The 13,763-nt window shown below is 33.9% G+C and overlaps 1 protein-coding gene across 1 annotated transcript in view; it reads right to left on the reverse strand.

Moving 5' to 3' along the window:
- Positions 1-4,797: 4,797 nt before the first annotated feature.
- LOC137620636 (uncharacterized) overlaps positions 4,798-13,763 on the reverse strand; it is a 17,958-nt gene continuing 8,992 nt past the window's right edge. The window contains exon 2 of the mRNA XM_068350938.1: positions 4,798-7,134. Coding sequence (XP_068207039.1) covers positions 6,664-7,134 — 471 coding nt within the window. The 3' untranslated portion in view covers positions 4,798-6,663. The remainder of the gene's footprint in view (positions 7,135-13,763) is intronic.

Here is a 13,763-nt window from a genome sequence, read left to right on the forward strand (position 1 = left end):
GAGAGAGAGAGAGAGGAGAGAGAGAGAGAGAGAGAGAGAGAGAGAGAGAGAGAGAGAGAGAGAGAGAGAGAAAGGGGGGGGGGAGTAGTGGTAAAAATCTCATGCCAGCGGACGTTTGCCTGAGCTTAAACGTATTTCCTTATACGAATTTAAAACTCAGAGAGAGAGAGAGAGAGAGAGAGAGAGAGAGAGAGAGAGAGAGAGAGAGAGAGAGATTAAACATTTTTCCTTTTACGAATATAAATTCAAATACTGATTTCCATTAACGCTGTCATATCTCACTATATTTTTCTCTTTATTTTGACCTTCTCCTTTGGAGATATATTAAATCAGCGTGAAAGGCAGATAAAATGATGGTTATTTCTTCCAGACATTCAACTGTTATTATTTGTTACCTTACAATTACAAAAAACGCATGACACTATATTTCCACGATTTGGATGATCAAACTAATACAATTGTTTACTTATAAGAAAAGTGAGAATGAATTCTTCTCTCTCTCTCTCTCTCTCTCTCTCTCTCTCTCTCTCTCTCTCTCTCTCTCTCTCTCTCTCTCTCTCTCTCTCTCTCTCTCTCTCTCTTATATATATATATATATATATATATATATATATATATATATATATATATATATATATATATATATACATATATATATATATATATATATATATATATATATATATATATACATATACATATACATATATATATATATATATATATATATATATATATATATATATATATATATATATATATATATATAAGAAATATGCGAAAAAAATTCCCACCCATATATCCACATGTATAGCATATATGACAAAAGAAGGACAATATACATCATATACATAGACTTTCAAAAGGCTTTTAACAAAGTCCCTCATAAAAAAAAAAAAAATAATTGTTGAAATCATAGCACTAGACATAATTGACACGCCAGCTGAATGGAACTAAGATTGCCTAACAAAACAGAGAGTTGCAATCATTGGATAAGCCTCAGAGTGGGCAGCTGTTGCAGGCGGAGTAACTCAAGGATCTGTCCTTGGGCCATTACTATTTCTGATTTACTGTACATCAATGACATGGATTTAGGTTTAACTAGTATAACAGCTGGATTAGCCGACGATACTAAAATAACCATTCACGCTGCGAACTCAGAAGACGTAGGAGCCTTAAGAGTGGATCTAATTAAGTCGGGAGAATGGTCCAGAAAATGGCAAATGCCTTTCAACTGTGAGAAATGTAAATTTATGCACATAGGTTAACGTAACCCACAAACAGATCACTTACTGCTGGGTAATGAAATAGAAAGTGTGAACCAGGAGGAAGATCTCGGTATTATTACTAGCAAAGATTTAAGTTCACTGAACAGAGCACAAATGTTGAAAAGAAAGCCCATAAACTAATAGGTTGCATAAAGAGGTAATTCAAATACAGAAACATAAGACTTGTACTGTAGCTGTTCAAATCACTAGTAAGACCCTATCTAGAATACGGAGTCCAATTCTGGCCTCTTAAGTATTCAGAAGAATATAGATAAATTGAAAGTCATACAAGCTAGGGCTATCAAATTAGCTTCAATACTAAGACCATTTGGATATAAACGGAGAATGGAACGTTTGAACTTATTTGATCTACAAAGTCGACGACTATGGGGACATCTAAAAGAAACATTGAAAATTCTAAAAAGAATAACAAATGTAAACTACAACATACTGGAATTGAAAAGACACAATACCACTCAATATGATAATTTCTCAATATTCAAAATCGCAGATACATGGAACAGATTTCAAGCGGATGTGGTGAACAGTAACACGGCAAATGAATTCAAGTATAAGTTAGACAAGATCATAGAAACTCTCTAAACGTTTAAACTAATTCGCTCTACCCAACAGCAAATGGAGTTTCTGTGGGTGGACTAAAAAGTCTTTGAGACATTCAAAATCCTTGTAACTATTTGTAAGGGCGACAGTGCACCTCTTGCAATTGGACTTGAAGCAGTACATAAGGGTCATTGCAGTGTCTCTGGGTCCTATTTCAGCACCCACCTTATAACCTTTTACTTTACCACTGTTCCAGATTTCTTTCGTCTCTTTTTTTGCAGTTCAGCCTTCTGGCTGTTACTTTGCAATGCACCACCAGGGTCTCCCCACCACTTTTGCACTTTTTCTTTGAATTCAATGAACATAAACTTATTGTAACTAGCAGTTTTTCCTTAGCATCTGCACTAGCCTAGTGGGAGTGAGTAAATTCACATATGATAGAGGAAGAGTTCCTGGTCTGTCCAGCTCCTCACTATTATATGTGTTAGTTTTGGGTAATTCAACAGGTTCCAGAGATTTGGCGTAAAATTTATACGCTATTCATGCTTTAACTGATAATTTTTACATTATTGTTATTATTATTATTATTATTATTATTATTATTATTATTATTATTATTATTATTATTATTATTATTATTATTAGCTAAGCTACAATCTTTTTGGAAAAGCAGGATGCTATAAGCCCAAGGGTTCCAACAGAGAAAAATAGCCCAGTGAGGAAAGGAAATAAAGAAATAAAAAAAAAATACAAGAGAAGTTATGAACTATTAAAATAGAATATTTTGAAAACAGTAACAACATTAAAACAAATCTTCCATATATATATATATATATATATATATATATATATATATATATATATATATATATATATATATATATATATATATATACATACATATATATATATATATATATATATATATATATATATATATATATATATATATATGTGTGTGTTTGTGTGTGTGTGTGTTTATATATATATATATATATATATATATATATATATATATATATATATATATATATATATATATATATATATATATATATATGTACACACACATTATATATATATATATATGATAAATTTTGCACATTTTTACGTGTTTTTCATATTCAAATAAGCCATATATATTTTTGATATATTAATGTCTGGATTCTCTTAACGACCTCGGGATCAAAGCCCCAGGCGAAATCTCACAAAGACAAGAGCTTGGCTCCGGCCGGGAATCGAACCCTGGTCGGCAAGCTTATATAGACAGTGACTAACCCATTCGGCCACGAAGGACATTAATATATCATAAATATATATGGCTTATTTGAATATATATATATATATATATATATATATATATATATATATATATATATATATATATATATATATATATATATATATATATATATACATAACTATAACAATTTTTTTACGACAGAAAAATCTTTCTAAAAAATCTATTTTGAATAATACTTTGTAAAAAATTTACAAGTGTTGTTAGCTATATTCGACTAAATGCGTCGAATCAACGCCAATATCATAACATAGATGGTACACGATGAAGTAATTAAGTGTAGATTTGCCTTATCACTGCAATGGAAATTATTGGTCAAATTTTGTCTTTACGAAAATAAATAATTGACTTTTCCAATGAAAACTACTGATACTGCGTTTTAACATGTAAAATGTTACAGAGATGTTGCATTTTTATGAGATGTAATTGTATAGAAAAATTCCTACTTGCCTATATGAATGTTTGAAAATTTTATATTCTTGGTGTTTATAAGGTATCTTTTCTATAAGATTAATATTCATTTACTTGTTACTTGAATACAAAGAACCTACTTACTTAACTAAAGTAATTTGAAAATGGCTTGCTTTCGATATTATTAATTTATTTATAAATTTCAAAAGTAAATACAAATATAATTAAAATATTTGAAAATAATGCTTTCAATTTTATAAATGAGTCCCTCTTAATTACAATACTAACAATTAACTTGAAGGATAAAATAACCTACCAAAAATCTAAAAAGCCTTAATGAGTGATGAGGAATTGTAAGATGGAAAAAAAGCTAGTTTGTGAAAAAAAAAAAAAAAAATATTCCAGGTAAGACCATTAAACTGAAAATGTACACTGTATCACCGTAGATTTTAGTTACAACATGTGTACCCGCTGAAAGTATACGTTCTATTCCCTTAGAGTTATTTAACAATTTTGCAGGCCTTCTATTTCTTGACTCATCGAGTGGGAGGTGTATTAGTACATAAATACAGAAGCACCTGTATTAAAAACAGCTTGGCAACAGAGGGAAAGATGCAGCCAACGAGAAGTGGAAAGAATTTCCCAGAAATAAGTGATGTGTAAGGTATATTTAGGCAGAGGCTTCTTGTAAAATGACAGATTTCAGACTTGGATCTGAATAACATTTTTCTAGACATATAATCAATTTTGAGAGTCATTTCAATTGGTTTAATGTATAGGATTTGGGTCAACTCCGCAGCCTGGGTTCGGGGAGCACCAACTAACCTTTTTTTTTATATACACTAACCTAAGAACTATTTGTGACTTAAAACTCCCCGATTATTCTTTTATTCTTTTCTCACCCTTCAATTACGAGGTTATTTTTTTATGGTCACAATTTCATATTTCAACCATCAATTAGGAGGTTATTTTCTTTATGGTCACAGTTTCATATTTCAACCTTCAATTAGGAGGTTATTTTTTTATGGTCACAATTTCATATTTCAACCTTCAATTAGGAGGTTATTTTTTTTTATGGTCAAAATTTCATATTTCGTAATTTTAAAATTCCATTTGATTTTCTCCTTTTTTTTTGTATACCAACTTTCTTTCCAAACATATTCGAAAGCTCAAGTCAGGAAAAAAACAGGCTAAAAATACAATGCGTTTACTAAAGAATAAAACTTTATTGGAAATAATGAATATCTATGACAGTATTTACAAATAAACAGCACAAAAGTAAAAAAAAAAATCAGGTACACAGTTTATAATGTAGGGAATGATACGAATGAGGCAATGAGTGTATAAACAGCTGATAGAAAGATTGACAGATGAATAATTGAAGATTTCTCCTTTTTTTTTTTTTTTTTTTTGCTTCGCTTCACAAACAAATATCAGTATCCTTCACATAAATCATCTATCATATTATATCTTGTCCTTAAAATGTCAGGAATAAATACTATTTACAATTCTTCTAAAATATCAAATACACAACAATCTTCACCAATAATAAGTGATAATATTTGTCATATTTGTGAGATTCGACGGTACATCCAAAAAAAATTAACAACATTAATCATATTAACTCAAAGTTGATAAATAATTGTGAGTTTTATCAGTAAAAGCTTGATCATCGGGTAAAACCTTCTATATAAATAGATTTTACTTACTGGCGATAATCACGTGATCGTAATATGGAAAATTCATTCAAAAGCAATGGCATAAACGTGGACATTTTTAAACAATGGTGAACATTTTTAATTCATGATGAAGACTTAAATTATAGTGAACATTTTTAAATCATGGTGAATACTTTTAAATTATAGTGAACATTTTAAAAGCATGGCGAACACTTTTAAACCATGGTGAACATGTATAAAGCATGGAGAATACTTTTAAACCATGGTGAAAATTTTAAAATCATGGTGAACATTTTTAAACCATGGTAAAAAAAAAAAAGTTTTAAACCATGGTGAACATTTTCATACCATGGTGAACACTTTTGAACCATGGTGAAAATTTCTAAACTATGGTGAACATTTTTAAAGCACGGTGAACATTTTTAAACCATGGAGAAAATTCTTAAACTACGGTGAACATTTATAAACTATGGTGAACATTTTTAAACCAATTCAAGGTCACTTATAATCACAGCATAACAACACCATCAATTTGAATTATACACATTAACAATTCTCAGGCTCCTCGTAACATTATGCGCTTCAATAAAAATCGTCCTTTTTTGAAACATGACGAAAATCTTAAAAAAAAAAAAAAAATCATAATTATAATAATAATTAATTTATGGATGAAATCTACCTTATAGATTACCCCTTGAGCAATCGCAGTGGACGAACCGAACTTCATAGCCTGAGAGAGTCTCGGTGTGTACCTGACAGACAGACCGATATTTTCCCCGAGACGAAGAGGGAAAGCAAATAAAAATGACTAGATTGCGGTCTGTCTACAATATCAGATCAAGCGCAGATCTTCATCTTATCTTTACCTTCACCAGCGAGTGTTCTTGTCCTCAAGCAGATTCAGTTACCAAATTACATATTTCGAGGTAAGCGTTCTTGTCCTCGAGCAGATTTAGTCCCCGAATTACAGATTTCGAGGTAAGCGTTCTTGTCCTCGAGCAGATTCAGTTACCAAATTACAGAATTCGAGGTAAGCGTTCTTGTCCTCGAGCAGATTTAGTCACCGAATTACAGATTTCGAGGTGAACACTCTTGTCTTCTTGAGCAGATTTAGTCATTAAAGATTTCGAGGTAAGCGTTCTTGTCCTCGAGCAGATTTAGTCACCGAATTACAGATTTCGAGGTGAACACTCTTGTCTTCTTGAGCAGATTTAGTCACCGAATTACAGATTTCGAGGTAAGCGTTCTTGTCTTCAAGCAGATTTAGTGACCGAATTACAGATTTCGAGGTGAACACTCTTGTCTTCTTGAGCAGATTTAGTCACCGAATTACAGATTTCGAGGTAAGCGTTCTTGTCTTCAAGCAGATTTAGTGACCGAATTACAGATTTCGAGGTGAACACTCTTGACTTCTTGTGCAGTTTTAGTCACCGAATTACTGATTTTAAGGCCTCTGTTTACATTCACATTTCTCGTTGCGGAGTGTGATGCGAAAATATTCTTCTTTTCCAGTGTGCCGGTCATTGGCTCGGATCGTGTAGTTCTTCATATCGGGTTCCGTAGGTTGGCAGGTGAAGAAGTCGACATAGCCCCTCTTCCAGGGGCCCTTCCACAGGCCATCAGGGCTCAGAATGCCTTCCGTCTGGCAGTAACTGCAGCTTGTGTCACATTTCTTGACGGACAAGACCTTGGGGAATATGTCAAATTTATGCACATCCAAATAGTGGTTATGGCTTTCGGGGATGTGATCCAATGTGTAGACTTTCTCGCGGATCGCCCTGCACCTCATTCTCTTTAGCTCTTTCAGCTGCGCTCTTATTTCTTTGCACGCTTCCACCTGCGCTTCTGTTTTGTTTTTTCCTTTGCACGCTTCCACCTGCCCTCTTCTTTTCTTTTTTTCTTTGCGCGCTTTCACCTGCGCTCCTATTTCCACTTCGTTTATGCCACTATCTGCAGGCAAGCCGGGAGTCGCCCCTGCACCGTCAGGAGATAGGGTGATGTTGTTGTCCTCGTTGCGAGTGATCTCCCTGCTCAAAACGCAAGCGGCCAGCAACGTTAGAAGGGAAACAACGTGAACGATATTAGCCATGATGAGAAAATGAGATTCCTAAAACGTTCAGTCACGATATCTATCAACTTCAATGGATAGATAGTTTTGCAAATGCAAGTATACAAGTCTATTTCACTTATAGATCCCGCAGATCAAAACAGCCCGACCAAACAGTTCACACAGTACTCGCAGGCGCCAGGGTTTTTAAGACAACCTCTTCCTACCAGTTGTCAGACAGTACTCTGTTCACTCTGTTCACGCTTCCCCTTTTATACCGTCTGGCAGAGCTCACACGTAACGCGTTTGCATAATATGATGCAAGTGTTTTACAACGTTTCTCGCTCGCTAGACTACGAATAGGCGACAGAACGAGTGAGTTTGGCGATCAAAAATATCAGGAGGCTACGTATGTTCTCCGAAAATAGGGAAGAGAATTAGGCACGTTGGCAACCGCATCCATGACGTCAGCGGTCGGCTCCACTTGAAACGTTTAAATACGTAGCGAAGACATCAGAGACAGGACAAAAATGTGGTAATTTTTCTTCAAAGGAAACGATGTCGAATGTTTTTTTTTTTTTTATAATTAATACCATCCCTAAAATAATTTCCTTCATGATATATGGAACTCTTGTTATATGATCTTTACAATTTCGTTGATATTATCAAATCACTTCATTATATATATATATATATATATATATATATATATATATATATATATATATATATATATATATATATATATATATATATATATATATATATATATATATATATATATATATATATATATATATATATATAAGATATTGCTAAAAGAACAAACGTTGGTGCGAAGATCGAACCGCAAGCATCATATGAGACGAATTATTTCGTATGGTATCAGAATTATTCGTTCGGCAGCAACGCAACGTCTGGGCTATACCCAAAGGTTTCGTTCCTTTTTTTTTTTTATTAAGTATTCGTGTTGATCCGTGAGTCTGCGTGTTCCTCCACGTATGTGGGGAATTTACGGTATTGTTCTGTAGTAACTGATGCCATATTCGTGTCCAAAGATTATTTTTCTTTAATCTATTGTAATTTTTTTTTCTCTCTGCGTGTTTATCATGTTACTGTGTGTTTATTGACGCCGATGCGTTATATACGTAAAAAGCGTGTTTATCTCCATGATAGATTATCGCTCTTGTAATTATCTGTTAGAATTGTATAGGGAATTTTCCCTGTCCAATTAACTTCAATTGTAATTATACAGGGAATTTCCCCGCTTAGAGTACAGAAACATTCATTTCGTTTTCTTCCTCCATCGCCTCATCAATTTATTACATTTATTCTCTCACATTATTTATTATTTGCCTTTTCCCTTCTGGAAACCTACGCATACACTAAATTCTTAACCTAACTTCGTCTCTGCGTGGTTTGATCTTCGGTTACATGGTTTTCCAAAATATGAATTTTGAACCCATCTAAAAGTTATGCGATGTAATTTTTCAAAATGAGAATTAGAGAGAGAAAATCAGGAATTGAAATTAGAACGTTTGAGAATGGGCCAAGGAATGGAGAATAGATTTGAGGATAATAGCATCACAAAAGAGTCTACCCTTATTAAGGAGCATTATCACTGTTATCAATAATGTTGTCAAAGTTGTCATTGTTTACTGAATATGTAATTACAGACGTTCCAGGTTCGATCCCGTGTGAGGTCATGTGAATGGTTACATCAGATTAAACACACACGCACGCACACACACACACACACACACACACACACACACACATATATATATATATATATATATATATATATATATATATATATATATATATATATATATATATATACACACACACACACACACACACACATGCGCATATATATGCGCATATATATATATATATATATATATATATATATATATATATATATATATATATATATTTCTGAGTAGGGATCCCTTTATATATAAACCCAAGAATTGTTTGGTATAGAAATTCACTCATTAATACCTTTAGTAACTTTAAACAAGCTGAAAGGTAGTTTACCAGAAATAAAAAAAAATCCTCTCTAAAGCAGGAGAAAAATAAGCTAGCAATTCTAGTTCTCCCTAGCAGTGCGTAACACAAACATGTATTGGTATTAGTATTTTATATATTTCGAAATTCGGAACCCATGGCTAAGTTCCTGAAATCTAACACTGGTGGAAAAATATTTGTGGACAATGAAAATTACAGCTACCACTATCATAAGAAAAACTCTGATGAAACAAAAACATACTGGAGGTGTGTAGTGCGATCTTGCAAAGCAAGAATTCATACAGTGAAAGACGTAGTTACAGCATGCCACAATGAGCATAGTCATGGCTCCTCAGCTGTAGAAGTCAAAGCACAAGAGTCTATGTCCCAGTTGAAAAATACTTCAGTGTCAACGTATGAACCATCAAGAAGTCTTATCGGAGAAACGATCGCTAATGAAGATGAGTATTTCATTTCAAAACTGCCTAGTTTTTCATCAATGGGAAGAAATATACGTCGATGGAGACAAACGGCACATAATGCGCCCGTATCCCACGGCAAATAAATAATTTTGAGATTCCGGAATCCTACTGTTTTCTCGCGACTGGGGAAAAGTTCCTTGCGTTTGGTTCTGGCATCGAACATGAGAACAGAATACTGATCTTTGCAATGGATAACGACTTAGAAGATATAGCAAAGTCTCCTAACTGAGCAGCAGATGGTACTTTTAAAATCAGTCCATTAATATTTTATAACCTATATAATTGCTTTTTCATATGTAGGTTAATAATATTTGAAAATAATCTAGGTACACAAATGTCCAGGGACAAAGATGTCCAGGTACACAAATGTCCAGGGACGCAAATGTCCGGGACACAAATGTCCGGTACGCAAATGTCCGGGACGCAACTGTCCTAAAACCGTATGGGAGCTAGGAGTGCTGGTGAAAATGACAAAAAAAGATCTGACTGATTGCAATCATTACAGAGGCATCACACTTACGTCAGCTGTCATGAAAATATATAGAATGCTCATTCTAAGGAGACTAGAGAGAAAGATTGATGAAAAGTTGAGAGATGAACAAGCAGAATTTAGAAAAGGTAGAAGTTGTACTGACCAAATTTTCATTTAAGACATGTGGTACAGCAATATGTAGAATATAGAATTCCACTTTTGATGGTATATGTGGGCTATGAAAAATCTTTTGATTATGTGCTCTGGCAAATTTTGTGGAGAGCCCTCCGACAAAATGGAGTTCCTCTCAAATATGTAAATTTAATTGTCTGTTCATAAGCATAGCAAATGCAAAATTAATGTTAGTGGCGTCTTATCAAACGAATTTCCAGTGAAAAGTGGAGTACTCTAAGGGAATGTGTTGTTACCTATGTTGTTTATCCTCATAGATTTTGTAAAGCATAGATCGGTTGGGGATGGTGGAGAAGGATTGGACTGGATTGATAACAGAAAATTAGGAGACCTATAGTATGCTGATGACTCTCTCCTAATTAGCAGAACACTACAGGGCTTGGAAAGCTTGCTTACCAGAAAGCATGAAAAATTACATGAAGTTGGGCTCGAGATAAATAGAAGAAAGACAGATGATGAGAACGGAATATGCAATTGAAGGATAAAGGATTAATGAGGTAGAATTATTTAAATATTTAGGAACTATGATATCTAATATAGGAGCTTTGGAATTTGAGTTTAATGAAAGATTGAAAAAAGCAAATCAGAGGATTGCTAGGTTAAGTCAAATTTGGAAATCAGGTCGCCTAAAATTACATATAATAATCAGGCTATATATCAGTTTAGTGAGATCGGTGTTACTGTATGGTCGTGAATCTTGGTATATTAATGAAACTCATTTTGTGGATTTGATAACAAAGCCCTCAGAAGAATATTGGGTGTTAAATGACAGGACACGATTAGAAAGGAAACTAAGAGAGATTACTCGAGTGCCACATGTGGATGAGATCATGGTGAGGGGTAAATGGAGATGGTTTGGGGATGCTCTTTGTTCTCCCTAAGAGACATTAGTTCACCAAACTTTAAACTGGCCTCCACAAGGCACTAGAAGAGTGGGAAGACTCAGGATTATAAAGCATGAAGTAGGATATTGTGATTGGAAAAGTATTGAATTAAAAGCTGAAGATGAGACGACTAGCGGAATCTAATTGAGGCCCTTTGCGTCAATAGGCGTGGGAGGAGATGATGATGATGATATGTGGGCATTGGCTCCAAGCATCTAGCTCAAGCCGAGTCACTTAGCCTCCTTCTTAATCTAAAAACCCTATTGTTGCTCTACCAATACAAAATAATGGACGATCCTTAATATCTTCCAAAATAATTTGAATTTCTTTTTTATTTCTTTTATTTTAGGTATAAATAAATCCTTATCATTCACTATCGGGACTATCCTAGCAGTTCAATTATCACTATTTATTAACCTGGTCAATTTAGATTTTTTTGTATTTACGTTAGTGTTTGCAGACATTTTTTCTTAAAGAATCGATAGATATTTGGTTGCTTTGTATTTCCATGATTTGTCATGTTTCTATCTCTCTTTCTTTGTGTTTTTCCTTTTTTTTCTTCATTTCATCTTTTTTTCTTGATTCTTCGATTGTATCCCTTTCTTTTGTAGGTAAAAGTATCTCTTTGATGGCTCGTTCATAGCATGAGGTAACAATGATAAGAATAAAATGGATAGGTACAACTTAGGACGAATATTGTTTATGGGATCAGCTTTGGCCCTCCTTGATGTATCTATCATGCTGTTCACTCTAATGCTGCTCCATTTAACACCATATCAAAAAGGCAACATGACAGTTATCAACATGGAAATTAGCAGGATCCGTGATTCTATTTCAATTCCTGAAATTTTCATTTGGATAAGTGAATTATTATAGGAATAATGTATAGAGTAGGTTTTTTTTTTTTTTTTTTTTTTTTTTTTTTTTTTTTTTTTTTTTAGCATTTGGGTTGACACCCCTCTCGAGGATGTTGCCATGTTTTGGTCAATCTTTTTGGAGGTTTCACCCCCTGAGTGTCAACACCTTTAAGAGTGTCCCCAGTATTGAATAACTTTTTGAAAATCATATCATAACCATCGAGCTAGAAAGAAACTTTTTTTTTTTTTTAATGTAACTCCAGGGTGTCACTCACTTTTAGGGTGTCACCTTGGGCACACACCCCTTTTACTGCACCCCTTATGTCTTATTTTGAATTTTTATGATTACATATATGAATATTTATACATAAAAGTATATTTGTGTGCTCGAATACAAAGTTTGATTTACATATTCATAGAGTAAGGCAAAATTGGACAGTTTTCCAAACCATGGTCAGGCAAAATTGGACAGGCAAACTTCTCACTTTTATCTTGGCGAGGCAAAATTGGACAATCTTGGATTACGGACACAAAAATTTATGAAAGTCTATAATTTTTTTCTAGCATATTTATATTGATGGGGACCACAAATTGTCATAGTTTTCCCAACTGAGCGTTGGCGCTTAACGGAGATACAGACGTGTCCAAAATTGCCTCTCTGTCCAAAATTGCCTCGCTGTCCAGAATTGCCTCGCCTCTGAGACATTTTTTTTTATTACTGTAATACGAGAATTTCTAATTCTTTGATGATTATGAAACAAGCCAGTTTTATAGATGAGACCTCCCTCTCTTGAAAACATGTTTGGTATTTGGTCATAAATTATTGATATAGATTTTGTACAAAGGTTACTAAAAAGGTGTCCAAAATTGCCTCACCCTACTATATATTCTTCAAAATAAGGTACAATATTTAATAAGAAATACCTCACAGTATTCATAACTTTCGATTTAGTGATTAAACTACGAAAATTTTCAATTAAAAAAAAATCATACACATTCATACCCTATAAAAACATTATTAATCTCTAAATGCATCTTAAACAAAAATAAGCAAGTAGTCTTAAATTTTTTTTTATCAAAATATGCGGTAACTTCCTTTAAAAACTTAAGACGAATAATGAAAGGTAAGCAGTTATCCAGGTACGCACCTTGGTAAGCATTTGTCTAGGGACTCAGAATGTCCAGTTACGCAGCTATCTGATACGCAATTATCCGGGACGCAAAAATCCGGTACGCAATAGTTCTTTAACCATTTAAGGTTTAAAGGCCGCTCATGAATGGGAGAGGCAAGGGACAGTGACACTGCCTTAGCAAGCATGAAAATGCCATAGAGACCATATATGCATATGATCAGCGCCTAAGCAAGCCCCTCCACCCAAGCTAGGACCATGGAGGGCGAGGCAATGACTGCTGAGGACTCAGCAGGTAGACCTATAGGCTCCCCAAAACCCCCATCCTTAGATTACAGAGATGGTGAGGTTGCAGACACTAAAGGAACTAAAGAGTTTGAGCGAGACTCAAGCCCCAGTCTGGCGATCACCAGGAAGGGCCGTTACCAATAGGGCACCACACCTGAGACGTCTCGCTTTCAAAATAC

This window comes from Palaemon carinicauda, chromosome 27, assembly GCF_036898095.1.
Source record: "Palaemon carinicauda isolate YSFRI2023 chromosome 27, ASM3689809v2, whole genome shotgun sequence".
Classification (NCBI taxonomy): Eukaryota; Metazoa; Arthropoda; class Malacostraca; order Decapoda; family Palaemonidae; genus Palaemon; species Palaemon carinicauda.